At 44.2% G+C, this 13,125-nt stretch overlaps 1 protein-coding gene across 1 annotated transcript in view; it reads left to right on the top strand.

Annotated features, from left to right (window-relative positions):
* Positions 1-13,125, top strand: part of ZNF277 (zinc finger protein 277) — a 90,814-nt gene that overhangs the window by 26,019 nt on the left and 51,670 nt on the right. Inside the window, exon 2 of the mRNA XM_090042284.1 lies at positions 7,739-7,937. Within this exon, the coding sequence (XP_089898410.1) occupies positions 7,739-7,937 (199 nt within the window). The remainder of the gene's footprint in view (positions 1-7,738; positions 7,938-13,125) is intronic.

The raw sequence follows: 13,125 nt of genomic DNA, 5'->3' as shown, positions 1-13,125 counted from the left end.
TTTCAGTAAGGAAAACAAATTTACGTAACTGCTGCAGGTAGTTCTACTAGATCTTCCTTGCCCCAAAGTATCTAACTAAGCTGTAATCCTCTTTTTTTTTTAATAGTATGCAGCCCAAAGACTTGTAGTATTCATTTTATCTTTTTCTTTGTAGCAGAGTGCATTTCTTCATTTTCCTTTCTGTCTCATTCTCTCCTACTTAGTGACTTTTAGACCACTTCAGCTGAGCTGTAAAATACCACAGTTCTGCTCGATTTTTTTTTTTTTTTTAATCTGCTTTCCATTTGCTTTTCACAGTTAGAAATATAGATGAATGCTTGAGGGTGCTGGAGGTTTTTTTCCCCAAAAATGGCTGCAACCAACAATGAATTCCACAAAAGCCTATTAGCATGAAAGGAACTGGACTTCCTTGGTTTTTGGCTAGACACAGATTTTCAGTGAAAGTCTTGGGATGTCTGTAATATTGGACATCCATGTTCTTTGACCACTACCTAGGGAGAGGCAAAGCTACTATCAAAGTGATTTTGTGAAGCTGTACCACCGTGAAATTCTCCACTTCTTTGTGAGTCTTGCAGGACTCATTGTATGGGGTCCTGACTTGGTGTGTGGCTTGATTTTGAGTCTGTCTCCATTGTTTGCCCTCAGTTTTGTTTTACAGCTCTCTTATTACCTTTTTTACAGTAAGAGGACCACAGAGGTACAAAGATGGCTACAGTAGATTTATTTACACTCCTTGTGTGTCCTATCATTCTGGTGTTTATATTTTAATTGTTTTCAACATGCTGAAAGCTGTACAACCGTGGTGTCCAACCTTTTGGCCCTGCGGGCCACGTGAGTTTTAAGGGTTCAACCCGTGGCCCGATCTAATGCATGCAGTGCCAGCCCTGTGAGTGCTGGATGAGGTCATCACCCCAGCCCTACATGCACTAGCCTGGTCCTGCACATGCGATCATGTCATATGGCCCATGACCCTTAGAAATTTGGCTGTGGGGGACCCATTCCAGTATTAATTGTCCTGTTCCACCACCACCAGATTTCTGGACCCTTGGACAGCCCTGTGGGCTAGATTTGGCCCCATGAGCCAGGGTTTTGTTCAACACTACCTGTTTATCCTCCTGCTTAGTATTTTGCAACAGATGAATAACCAACAGTATTTTCACTTCTCATGGAATCTATCCCTAGCTTCCTTCTGCTGTCCTTTTTTCTGCACCAACTTGTGTAAGCTAATGTAGCTTCCTGTGCTGTTAGTTTTAGTCTTCTACAGTTAATTTCTTTCCCTCGTTGTCTTATTTACTCTCCTGATCACATATCAGCAAATTTATTCAGGAGTTTGCTAATTCTCTTCAGGAGTTAGCTAATATGTAAAATGTGAGCATTACTTTTAAAAAAACCCTATCAGTGGCACTCCACAAATTGCCCCCCTTCAAATCCATGCTGTTGATGCTCATAAATTTCCTTTTCTTAAATAACTAAAGCAACTCACTGTCCATATTAAGCAACCATGCAAATTATCTTTGCAATCTCCTTTTCTATTGCAGTATATTAGAGAAATGCCTAAAACAATAGGAGATTCCAGCAGATGCAGAAGTAAATAAATCAGTAGTGTATCCATTCTAGATGCAATTTAACTGGCTGACAGAATACCTTCTTTAGCTGTACTGGCATTGGTGACAATCAGTACTTGCTAAGGAAAAGGAGTTGCACTACTTACCTATAAAGAAAGTTTAATGATTTTTTCAGGCTGTAAAACAAAGATTCTAAGGATTCACAAGCCTAAAAATTTTCATGCTGCAACTAAAATTGTACTCTTGTTCCAGGGAGCTGGAAAGGTAAGATAGATATAAAGAAAGCCAACTGGAAATGCAGCTCTGTTTAATCAATGAAGCAATGAGCTGGTGAATGAAGCAGGGAATGGACTGAAATCCAAGTAAATTATACCTAAGTTTCCTCCTTGTTACTACTTAATACTCATTAGAATAATTGTTCTATCCTAAAAGTAGTATTGCTACTGGTAATCTTATAGTGTGTATTTGCACACTTACAAGCCAAAAATACAGGGAAATTGCATTTTGGAAATTGAATTTAGTGTTATTTCAGTCTTTTTCAGCCATATTAGTTGGTGCATTTCTGGACAGTTGGGGTTTCTGCAATAGCATGATTAGAAACATTTAAACATATTAAAATAATATGTTTAAATAAAAAGACAGGGCACAGTCCCAGATTTCAGTTTACTGTAAGGTTAGGCAGTATAATAGGCAGTAATTTTGCAGGGCAAATATTATCATATTCTTTAGAGATCTTCCCTCTGATCTGGATATATTATTTGCTTGTTAACTGCATTTTGCTGAAGCACTTGGAAATCTTCACATAAGATCTGCTCTCTAAGTCTGAAGTTTTGAGTTGAAACAATTTTTCTTTGACATAAACACAACTGTTAATTTCTAAATCATTAAGGGATCTTTAAAAAATTGAGGTATCTTATCACATTTTACAGTGTGATTCACACTGCTGTAAGAACTGCACACACAGAGAGAATGGAATTTTTCCATTAGCTGCACAAGTTTGAGAAATAGGTTTCATGCCACAAATCAAGAATATGGCTTGATTTTTGTCAGAGTACAGGAACTATTTTATGTTTTTATAACTTCTGCTTTCCAAAGTTCATATGATTATACTCCATGATATGGGTGGGTCTTTGAAACTGGTGCTTTGTTTTCAAGATACACTATGATGGAGGACTAAGATATGACTTGTTTGGAAAATCAATGCCACAGCATTATTAATTCCAGACAAGAGAAACACCCTTGTTCCAAGGCCAGCTGTTAAAATCCTCAGCTGTCTAAATTGGGCTTCACTGTGGCATATTTTGGCCCCATGGCAGAATAAAAAATGTTTTGTTGTGGGTCAGGTTGAAAAGGCAGCTCCAGTTTGTCAGATTTATCTACCTGCTGCAGGACACTCCCTCAACTTCAAACACCCATAAACCAGAAGTTGGTCAAGTGATATGCCTTAATCTGTGAGTCATCCCAGCCCTCTTCTCAGCACGCAGACAGCTGAGAAGGATTATTATGGTCCTAGGTCTCACAGAATCATAGAGAAGTCAGACTGGAGGGGACCTCCAGAGATCATCTAGTCTAGGGGTCAGCAAAAGTTTTGGCCAGAATGCCAAAAACATCCCAACCCTGGCCCATATCTTGACTTGGCATGCCAGGGGCACACTTCAGGGGAGCTGCAAGGAGCCCAGTCCTTGTTGGTGGCTGTGGCTGCACAAATGACTCCTGGTGAATGATGGGGTAGGGGTTGAGGTTGCACTGCCCCAACCCCTTCCCCATCCTGTGCACTGAGTCACATGTGCAGTTGCCACCACCATGGAGCTGATGCTGGGGCTCCAGAACCTGGTGCAGCTGTTTGCAGCCCACCAGCCAGCTGCCCAGAGCCCAATTTTTTTTGTCAAGTGTGAGGCAAAGTAGCTCCATCTTTGCATCTTCAGTTTGAAGTTCTCCCTGGCTTGTTAATAGCTTACTTGGTCCCACAACTTCCTTGGTCTTTCTTTTCTGGCCAACATGCTTATAGAACTTCTTCTTGCCGTTTGCCTAGGTGCAGTTCATTCTTTATCTTTGCCTTTCTGATATTGTCCCTACAGGTTCTTGCTATTTCCTGGTACTCTTCCTTGGTGACCTGTCCATTCTTCCATTGCCTGTGTTTTCCTTCTGCATTTTGAGTTATTTTAGAAGCTTCACAACTGTTTACCAGGGTTCCTTGCAGAAAACTAGAAACAGCAGCCACAAACTTCTGGAAGATAGTTTCAGGCTGAACATTAGGAAAAACTTCTTCACAACTAGGTTGTCCAGACTATGGAACAAACTCCCCCCAGAGGTGATGCAATCGTCTACACAGAGGTTTTCAAGAGAAGCCTGGACGGGTGTCTTTCCTGCTCATGCAGGGAGTTGGACCCAATGATCCTTCAGGGTCCCTTCTGGCCCTATGATTCAGTGAAGCTCCTTGTGCAGCAAAATTGGTTTCTTGCCATTCTTCTTGTGTTTTCCTCATGTCAGGACAGTTTCTTGTTGGGCCTCCCATACTGTGCCGATTAGAAGCTCCTAGGCCTTTACCTTCAAGTCTGTCTTCCTATGGCACCATGCTTATCAACTTCTTGAGTCAGAGAAAATCTGCCTTTTTGAAATCTAGCATCCTAATCTGGCTGACTTCATGCTTTCCCTGTCTTGGGATCTGGAATTCTATTGTATTCTGATCTCTTCCTCCCAAATCACCCATCACCTCCACATCCTTCACCAATTCTTCCCTGTTGGTCAGGACAAGATCCAAGATAGATGATCCCCTAGATGTATCTTCCACTTTCCGGAAGAGGAAGTTGGCCTCCACACAAGTTAGAAATAGGCTTGACATTTTATGTTTGATTGTATTATTCTTCCTTCCCATCGGTACCATAGTTTTTGGGATAGATTTGTCACCTGCTAGAAGAGTGCTTCATCTACCTCCTCTTCCTGACTTGGTGTCCTATAATAAATCTCAACCGTTACATCAATGTTGCATCTTTCACCTTTCATCTTCACCCAAATGCATTCTGCTGTCCTGTCTTTTTCCTCCTGAACCAGGGAACCAAGTGTATGTGTGTTTGACATATAAGGCAACACCACCACCTTTTCTCCCAACCCTGTCCTGAAACAGAGTATAACCCTCAATGTTGACATTCCAGTCATAAGAGCTGTCCCACCAGGTCTTGATTTGCCATTCAGATCATAGTTCTTTTCACAGGCTGCATCTTCCAGCTCATCTTGTTTTATTTTCCATGTTTATCTCACTTCTATATATGCATTGGATGTATTTTGCGTTTTGACTTACTCGCTTCCCTTTTATGCCCCTTGTTGCAGTCTTGTAGCTCTCTGACCCTTTCCCAGAGTTAAGTTGCTTCATCAAGTCCTTTTCCCTCTGTATTGTTCACTCTGTTGCTGGAGAGTTTTAATCGCCATCCCCTGTGGAACCTAATGTAAAGCTCTGCTTACTAGGTCAGCCAGACAATCTCCAAAGATGTTTTATCTCTGTTCTCGTCAGATGGATCCCACCTCCTTTTAGCATTCCTCCCCACAAGAAATCTCAGCCATGCGTTAGTTTTCAGGATGTGATGGTGTCTGCCTGGACCCTTCCCTTCCATGGTAAGAATTGGTGAGAAATACCGCGTGTGCTTCAAGCTCCTTAATCCTCCTGCCAAGAGCCTCATGGGCTAGAGACAGAAGTTACACATGAACCAGTTTAAGTGATCAAAAACTGGTTTAAACCTGTAACAGAATAGAAGTTCAGTGCACATTAAACCTGTTGCAAAATGGCCAAAACTGGTTTAAGGTAAACCTGGTTGAATGTAGTATATCAAACTCAACTGACTTGGGTTAAACAGTTTATGGAACTTTTGTCCCAAACCCCTTCATGGTTCAAGTTAAACCACAGTCCCTCAGCATCCCAGCATGCTTTTCAGTCATAGGCTGGGATGTGCTGTCTGCTTGAGCAGAGCAGGATTGGCCCCACCCCTCTGCTCCCTAGCTGGAGCAGTGAGGGCTGGCTGACGGTGGGAAACCCATCTGGCATAGCCCAGTCTTCCTAGTGAGGGTGGAGCAGCCCCTACCAGACTTTTCCCTGATGGAGTGGAGGGGGTGGGGGTGTCAGCCAGCAGGCTCAGGGGGAGGGAGGGGAATTAAAATTCCCTGCCTCCCCTCTTGGGCACGAGGACCCCAGTAGGGTCTTCCCAGCTTCCCTGCTAGCAGCTCACATAGCAGAGGGCATGACCAGAGCAAGGCCAGCTCTGACCATGTCACCCACCATGCAAGTAGTCGGTGGGGCAGAAAGCTTAAGCAGACCCCAGCTGGGGTACCCATGCATGGGGGAGAGGGGAGATGGGGGAGTTTAATCCCACTCCCTGGTCCCATTTTGCTTGAGGGACTGCACTGACCAGTGTCTGGTGAGTGTCTGGCCACTCACCCCGCTCCCCCAAGGGACAAATTTTGCAAGGGCTGCTTTCCCCTTCCCCTTCCAGGCACATCCCAGATGGGGTCCTTGCAGGCCAGGGTGGAAATTTAAAGCCCTCCCCAATCATACTCAGCAGCCCACCAGGGCCTGACCGGCTGTCACCACCCCCCGCCCCATCTTCCCTCCAGCCTTGCAGCTGCTGCCGAAGGGAAAGGGGGGCTCACTTTACCACCCCCTGGCTTCTAGCCTGAGCCACTGCAGGCATGTGCCTGCATTTCCATAATCTAAAGTGAATGTCTATTCACTTGCAAATGGGTTCAAGCTATGCAGGTTAGATGAACCTGTAAAGATTGAATTAATTCAGGCTCAGGCTTTTTGAATGTCTATACTTAGCCATAGTCATCTCTAATCTGCTCAGTGTCATTCCTGGTATTATTGTTGGTGCTTACATAGATGAGTGGGAAGGGGTAAAGGATGGGTGAGCTTTGGCTGTCTTTCTGTGACGTCCTGAATTTGGGCTCCAGGCAGGCAGCACACCTCCCAGGGCCCCAAATCTGGATAACACATTGGTGCATCTGACCCCCACAGAAAGGAATCGCCAACCACCACCACTCTTTCTTTTTGGTGCAGTGCTCCTGAAGTCTCTGTCCTTGAGGCTTTGTACTTCCTGCTCTCTAGGCTGCTGCCTCTTCTGCCTCATGCCTGCAGATGTCCTCTCCTCTGTCTTTTTCTCAGCAGTTCCACCTCGGAGTGCTTGAAAGTGTTTGCTGACTTCAGTGTTCTGCTCCTCAGTCTTTGAGTAATCTCATGCTGCCACTTCCCCTCATTGCACAGTGGCCTCTCCAGTACCAGCTTCTTGTAACTCTTATCCAAGTTATCTTCCTGATGCAATGCAGCATGGACACCTGTGTTTCCAGTCTTTGAATTTTCTCCAGGGCAGACATCAGCTTACACATGGTGCAGACGAAGTGCTGCTCACCCTGAACGTGGATGTGGTGCATCCTGTGCAAGTCACAACAGCTGAGCTAGACTTCATTTGTGCCTCCTTTGGTCATTGGATAACACTTATGCTCTATGGAGAAAAAAAAAATACTGAAACTATTCTAGTAGACACTCTGAAACTGTTATAGTAGAAATAATCCATGTGCTACAAGGCAAGCTTTGGCAACTAGAAGATTCCTGATGGAGGAAGGCAAATTGAATACCACAAAGTCCTTCAGAAATCATTGAATGGTGAAATGTCTATGAGATGAACAAGAAAGTGTAATAAATTGGAGTACAATGATGTTTGCTGTATACAGTCTGACCCCTTGTGCTTAGGAGAATAAACATGACAGACAGACACTTTCACTCACACTCGCACACGCAAACAAACGTGTGTGTAAGAAAATCTTCCCTATACTAGCACTCAGCACACAGATGCCACCCAGACATCTGACCCTCCAGGGCTTGGATCACAGTTGGAACTGGTACACTCATACTGGCCCGCTTCTAGCTTCACTACCCAAACTTGTAAATGATGTCAACTCACTGGCTCACAGACATGAAAACTTGGTGGTCTCGCTAGTAAATCTGCCCTTTGTTGTTATTGAGGAAAGCTGCATGAAGAAGCAACAAAAACCCTCCTGATTTCATCTATACTGTCTTTCAAGTCTTTTTTTTTTTTTTTTTTAAAGACTCTAGATTCATTTAAGATTACTTGATAACTTAAGAGAGCAAATTTCTGTCTAACAATTTTTTTTTCTTTTGTTTATCTCAGTTGGAGAGTGTATTTTGGAACCTCTGTCTTTGCCAGAAAGTCCAGGTGGTGTTGTTGCTGTAGAAAGTTCTCCATCTGTGCCTTGCATTTTTTGTGAAGAATATTATCCTTTATCAGAACAAGACCAACTTTTGAAGCACATGATTATTGAACACAAGCTTGTCATAGCGGATGTCAAGCTGGTTGCAGATTTTGAAAGGTAAAGTTTTCTTAGTTAAAAATATATTTGGGTGATGTGTAGCAACCCCATATGCCTGGTACATAAGTTTTCTGAAAGACTTTTGTATGTTTGTGAGCAGTTTTATTTTTTCTGTGGGTACTTTCTGTCCTATTGTTACTGTTTTCAATGATAAAAGGAGGTATTTTGATTTTAACATGGGTTATAGTATTTACTGTGTGAGAAACAAATTGTCCAGCAGATCTCTGGCAATTCTAGTTTCTTTGGTGCAGCTATTTATTTCATGCAGCACATTTGTAGTCTGTCTGTTCTTTCTATTTCTGTCTGTCCTTCCAGTACAAACCTTTGTTCCCATCACTCAGGTTCTTTTTGTCAAAACCATGACAATGGAGAACAAGGAGGGCTGGTTAGGACACGTGCTTTAAAACATTGGATTGTGTCCAAAAACTCATACTTGTCTCCTATAGTGGCTTATATTTTTCTGTATAAATTGCACTTTGTATCTTACCGTACTGTGACATCTTCCACAGCTGCTTCACCAATGATCCCAGCAAGATCAGATTTCTCTCCTTTACCTTCCCCTATAGCTGGCAAGACCCAGGTGACTCTTGCATGTCAATATATAGTCTAGTCTACTGAGTTGGCTTTTGTATCTAGTGTTTTGTGGTTAGCAGGGATCTGGGATTTCTGTTTCCCACAAAAAAACACAAATTTTCTCCTTGAAAGAAGAGAATCCTCTACTTTTTTCCTTTAAAGGAGAGAAACCCAGGAAACTGTGGGTTTCCCCTTGCAGGCTGGCAGAGTTCCAGCCTGCAGGGGGCTGCTTCAGGCCAAGCAGAGTAAGAGGAGGGCAATCAGAGGCAGGGGGCACCGTGTGTGTGTGTGTGTGTGTGTGTGTGTGTGTGTGTGTGTGTGTGTGTGTGTGTGTGTGTGTGTGCACACACACAGAGTCCCTCCCTCCCTCCTTCATTGTGCATGTGCGCACACACAGTAATATCATCAGGCAGCATAGTAGAAAGCAGCTCCCTGCAGGTAAGTCTACTGGGAGGCATAGGTGATGAGTGAGGTGTAGGGGGCGCTCCCCTGTGGCTGATAGCACAATGGCTGACTGCTCCACTCCCCAGCTGGTGCCCCCTGCAGGCACTCCTGACTGTCACCTAAGTGGTGAGCGTGGTTAGTTAGGGGGTGCACATGCACCCCTGTGCAGCCCCTACACATCGCCACTGGAGCCATGGGCAGCTCATCCCAGGGGTGGGGGCAGGCAGCAGATCCCCACCACTGCACACATTCTCAGGGAGGGGTTGGGCCCAAAGGCAATGTGTCAGGGAGTCTTGGGGGTGGGGACCTGTCTCTCCAGACTTCTGCACCCACAGTGGGGCATGGGGCTGCATCCTGACACTGAGCAGGAGCTGCCTCTGCAGCCCAGTAACTGGGACCCAGTGTGGAAGGGCAGAGCAGGGCAGGAAGGCTCAGTGCCACTGCCACCAGGAACACCGCATCCCCATAGCTGCCAAGGTGAGGTGCCTTGGCAGTGGCACAGATTTGGCCCCTCCATTGTGACCATGGCAGTACTGCACTTGCAGTGGCAGCAGCAGCAGCACAAAGCCTCCTGCGCTGCTGTGTGCAGAAATCTTGAGGGGTGCATGTCCCCTCCTACCCTCCCGATGAGTCACGTATGGGTGTCTGGGGGTAGGTGGCAGTGGGTCGGGAGTGAGAAACTCTGGCAGAGATGGGAGACTGTGGGTCAGGAATGAGGGGTACCAGCAGAGCTGGGGGCAGGGCTGTGGTTTGGAAGTGAGGAGCAACAACATGGGCAGGGGCAGGGCACCAGCATATCAGGGCTGCTCAGTGCCACACAGTAGTGGTGGGAACAGCCACAGCTGGACCCATGTCCTGGTGAGGAGGCAGGGGGAGCTCTGACTTTTTTCCATGACTTAAAAAAAAAAACCCCAAAAAAACTCAAATCACATGCCAAAATATAAATTCTAAATACCTCTTTTTTTTGTAGGGGGCACTGATGGGTCTCCAAATTGTTTTAAAATTTCAAATATATCAATAAAACTTTGCATTCAGCTGATATTATATATATATATATAGGTATAGAGCGGCATTTCATTTTAGTTTTGGAAAATTGCAGATTTGGGGGAGTTTTAATCGGCAAATTTTGGATTTTTTAACGGAGAAAACCAGGTTCCCTAGTGATTTTCAGCTTTTGACACAAGTTTTTCATACCAGTTGGATACTTTACGCGTTAAGCCTTTTCAGTACTTACAGTATACACTTAAGTGATCAGGCAGATTCACAGAGCACTAATTTATTTCTAAATGCAGTTGAAAGGATGTAATGAAATGTGCAAAGGGAAAGTCTAAGCCATCTAACACCCTAAGAATCGCATTCATTTATTTGGAAATGAAGCTTAACGTTGTTAAAAACAGATATCAATACTTGCTTCTGTTTTAATACTGCACTGCAAGCTTGTAGAGCAAGAAGGCAACTCTCTTAAAGATGATACGAGATTCCTCATAAACAAAAGGTTCAGAACTGCTGTATACTGGAGTGCCAATTTAACTCTGATGGTGGGATTATTCTGACTAAATAGAAATTTATTTTAAAATCACCTTTTCAAGAAAGCATTTGTTCAGATTCTTTGCTGCTGATATAAATGGAAAGATACCACATCAGATAGAAAGTGGTTGCAAGATAAAAAGAGTGAAGTTGCAGCTCTCTGGCATGCTCTATCTTGCTTCTTTTACTATCCAATTCTGCAGAAGGTGTGTTCTCCTAGCCTGTGGAATTAGACTTTGTAATAGTAGAGTGAGTTTGGCAGGATTGGAGTGAACTGAGAGAGCCTGCTTGGTACAGCTAACAAAAATATATAGTTTGTTTTAAGTATCCATAGGGTTGGGTGCACAACTAGCTACAAACCAGCCACAAAGAATCGTTTAATAGTTTGCTGTGAGACTAGGACAGAGGTGGGCAATTATTTTGGACAGAGGACTGCTTACTGAATTTTGGCAAGCCATCGAGGAGCGCATGACAGGCAGCCAGGGGCAGATAAATACTTATTTTCTAAATTTTTTAGGGGCCCCATGGGCCAGATAGAATGGCCTGGGGGGCTGCATCTAGCCCACAGGACACATTTTGCCCACTCCTGGACTAGAAGGATACTTCAAGTGAAGCTGTTGGGCAAAAAATGTAAGTCCCCCTCTGACGTCTATTCACAAGGACTTTTATGGAAGATGCAGGAGATAATTATTCCACTCTTTGGTATAGTGATACCTCTGCTGTACTACTGAGTCCAACTCAGTGTACCATAACATAAACAAGATCTAGACAAAATGGACAGTGTCCAAAAAACAGCATCAAGAATGATAAAATGTTTAGAAGATATGTCTTATGATGAGAAGTTGCGCGTTTTGATTTGTTTAGTCTTGAGGAAAAAAGACTAAAAGGGTGATATGATAAAAAAAAAAAAAACAAAATAAAATTCCAGTGTGTAAGTTTCTTATAAAGAAGAGGCTGATTAGTCATCATTTCCACTAAATAGGAGAAGAAGAAATTATCTTTTCCTGCAAACAGCTTTTAGTTGAATATTAGGAAAACCTTCCTAACTACACTGAAGGATCTTGGAGTTATCATTGACTCCAAGATGAACATGGGTCGGGAGTGTGGGGAAGCAGTCCGGAAGGCCAACCGTACCTTGTCATTCATCCACAGATGCATCTCGAGCAGGTACAAGGAGGTGATCCTCCCCATCTATGCGGCACTGGTCAGGCCACAGTTGGAATACTGCATCCAGTTCTGGGCGCCGCACTTCAGGAGGGATGTGGACAACATGGAGGGGGTCACATGAGCAGGGGGCGGCAGGGCAGGCCCTACAAGGAGAGGCTAAGGGACCTGAACCTGTTCAGCCTCCAGAAGAGAAGGCTGAGGGATCTAGTGGCCATTTAGAAACTAGTCAGAGGGGACACTGGGGAAGTCCCTGTTCCCCCAAGCACTGCCAGGAGTGACCAGGAATAATGGTCACAAGCTGGCAGAGGGTAGATTTAGATATCAGGAGGCGCTACTTCACGGTCAGGGCAGCTAGGATCTGGAACCACCTTCCAAGAGAAGTGGTGCTGGCCCCTACCCTGGGGGTCTTTAAGAGGAGGTTAGCTGAACACCTTGCTGGGGTCATTTGACCCCAGTACTCTTTCCTGCCATGGCAGAGGGTCAGACTAAAAGATCTACTCAGGTCCCTTCTGACCCTAGAAACTATGAAGCTACAAGGTTACTGAAACCCTGGAACATCCTGCCTCAGGAAACCACAGAATTCTCCTTCACCGCACAATTCCAAGACCAGATTAGATGCTGTCTGAGCATAATTGATCCTGCATTAATGCAGGGGGATAAATTAGAATGATTTCTGTATCGAAAGACCCATGGAGATTTCCTCCAAGAAAACTTGACCGCTCACACTGCAATGAAACATCTCTTGTCTCAGTTCGTATCTTATAACAGTAGTATCTGATTTTATGTTGGTAGTGTCTCAAGAGAACATAATTTCTGCTGACACCTTGATCTTGCAAATGTATACATGTACTGAATTTATATCCAGGTTGCCACATTGAGTCATTTCATATATGTAAATATAAGAATATATGTAGGTATTTACAGGCCAAGGATGCTGGGGTGTGCATGCATATCTGGCAGGTGGTAGTTTGAGCCCTGGATTTGTCAGGTGCTGAGCAAACAGGCCTGTCCTGTGGCTGAAGGAACTCAGTGTTAATCCAGTAGTCACAAGGCTCACAGCCCAAGTCTGGGTATGATCACGCAATCTTCAATTGAGTTTTGTGGCCCTCGCTAGGGTTAGAAATTTGTTTTTCACCCCAAGACATTGCCAAGCTGAGATGCGCTCCAGAGCCCATCTAACTACCGTGTTTCCCCGAAAATAAGACACTGTCTTATATTTATTTTTCCTCAAGAAGACACACTATGGCTTATTTTCAGGGGATGTCTTATTTTTATTAAGTATACCGTGTTTCCCCGAAAATAAGACACTGAGAGAGACCCACAGTGCTGAGTAAAACAGCAGCCACAGCTTTATTCTTCCCCCTGAGGACACACAATACCTAAAGCAGAACTTCTTGCTCCTCACTTCACTGAGGAGACTTTTACTTTCACTTTCTATTTCTCCGTCTCTGGTCACCTCCGAGATAGCAGCTGTCAC

This window comes from Crocodylus siamensis, chromosome 4, assembly GCF_052110815.1.
Source record: "Crocodylus siamensis isolate JL-2025a chromosome 4, ASM5211081v1, whole genome shotgun sequence".
In the NCBI taxonomy this organism is placed as follows: domain Eukaryota; kingdom Metazoa; phylum Chordata; order Crocodylia; family Crocodylidae; genus Crocodylus; species Crocodylus siamensis.
Note: the sequence above shows the minus strand (reverse complement) of the source record. Positions and strands in the feature narration are given on the sequence as shown.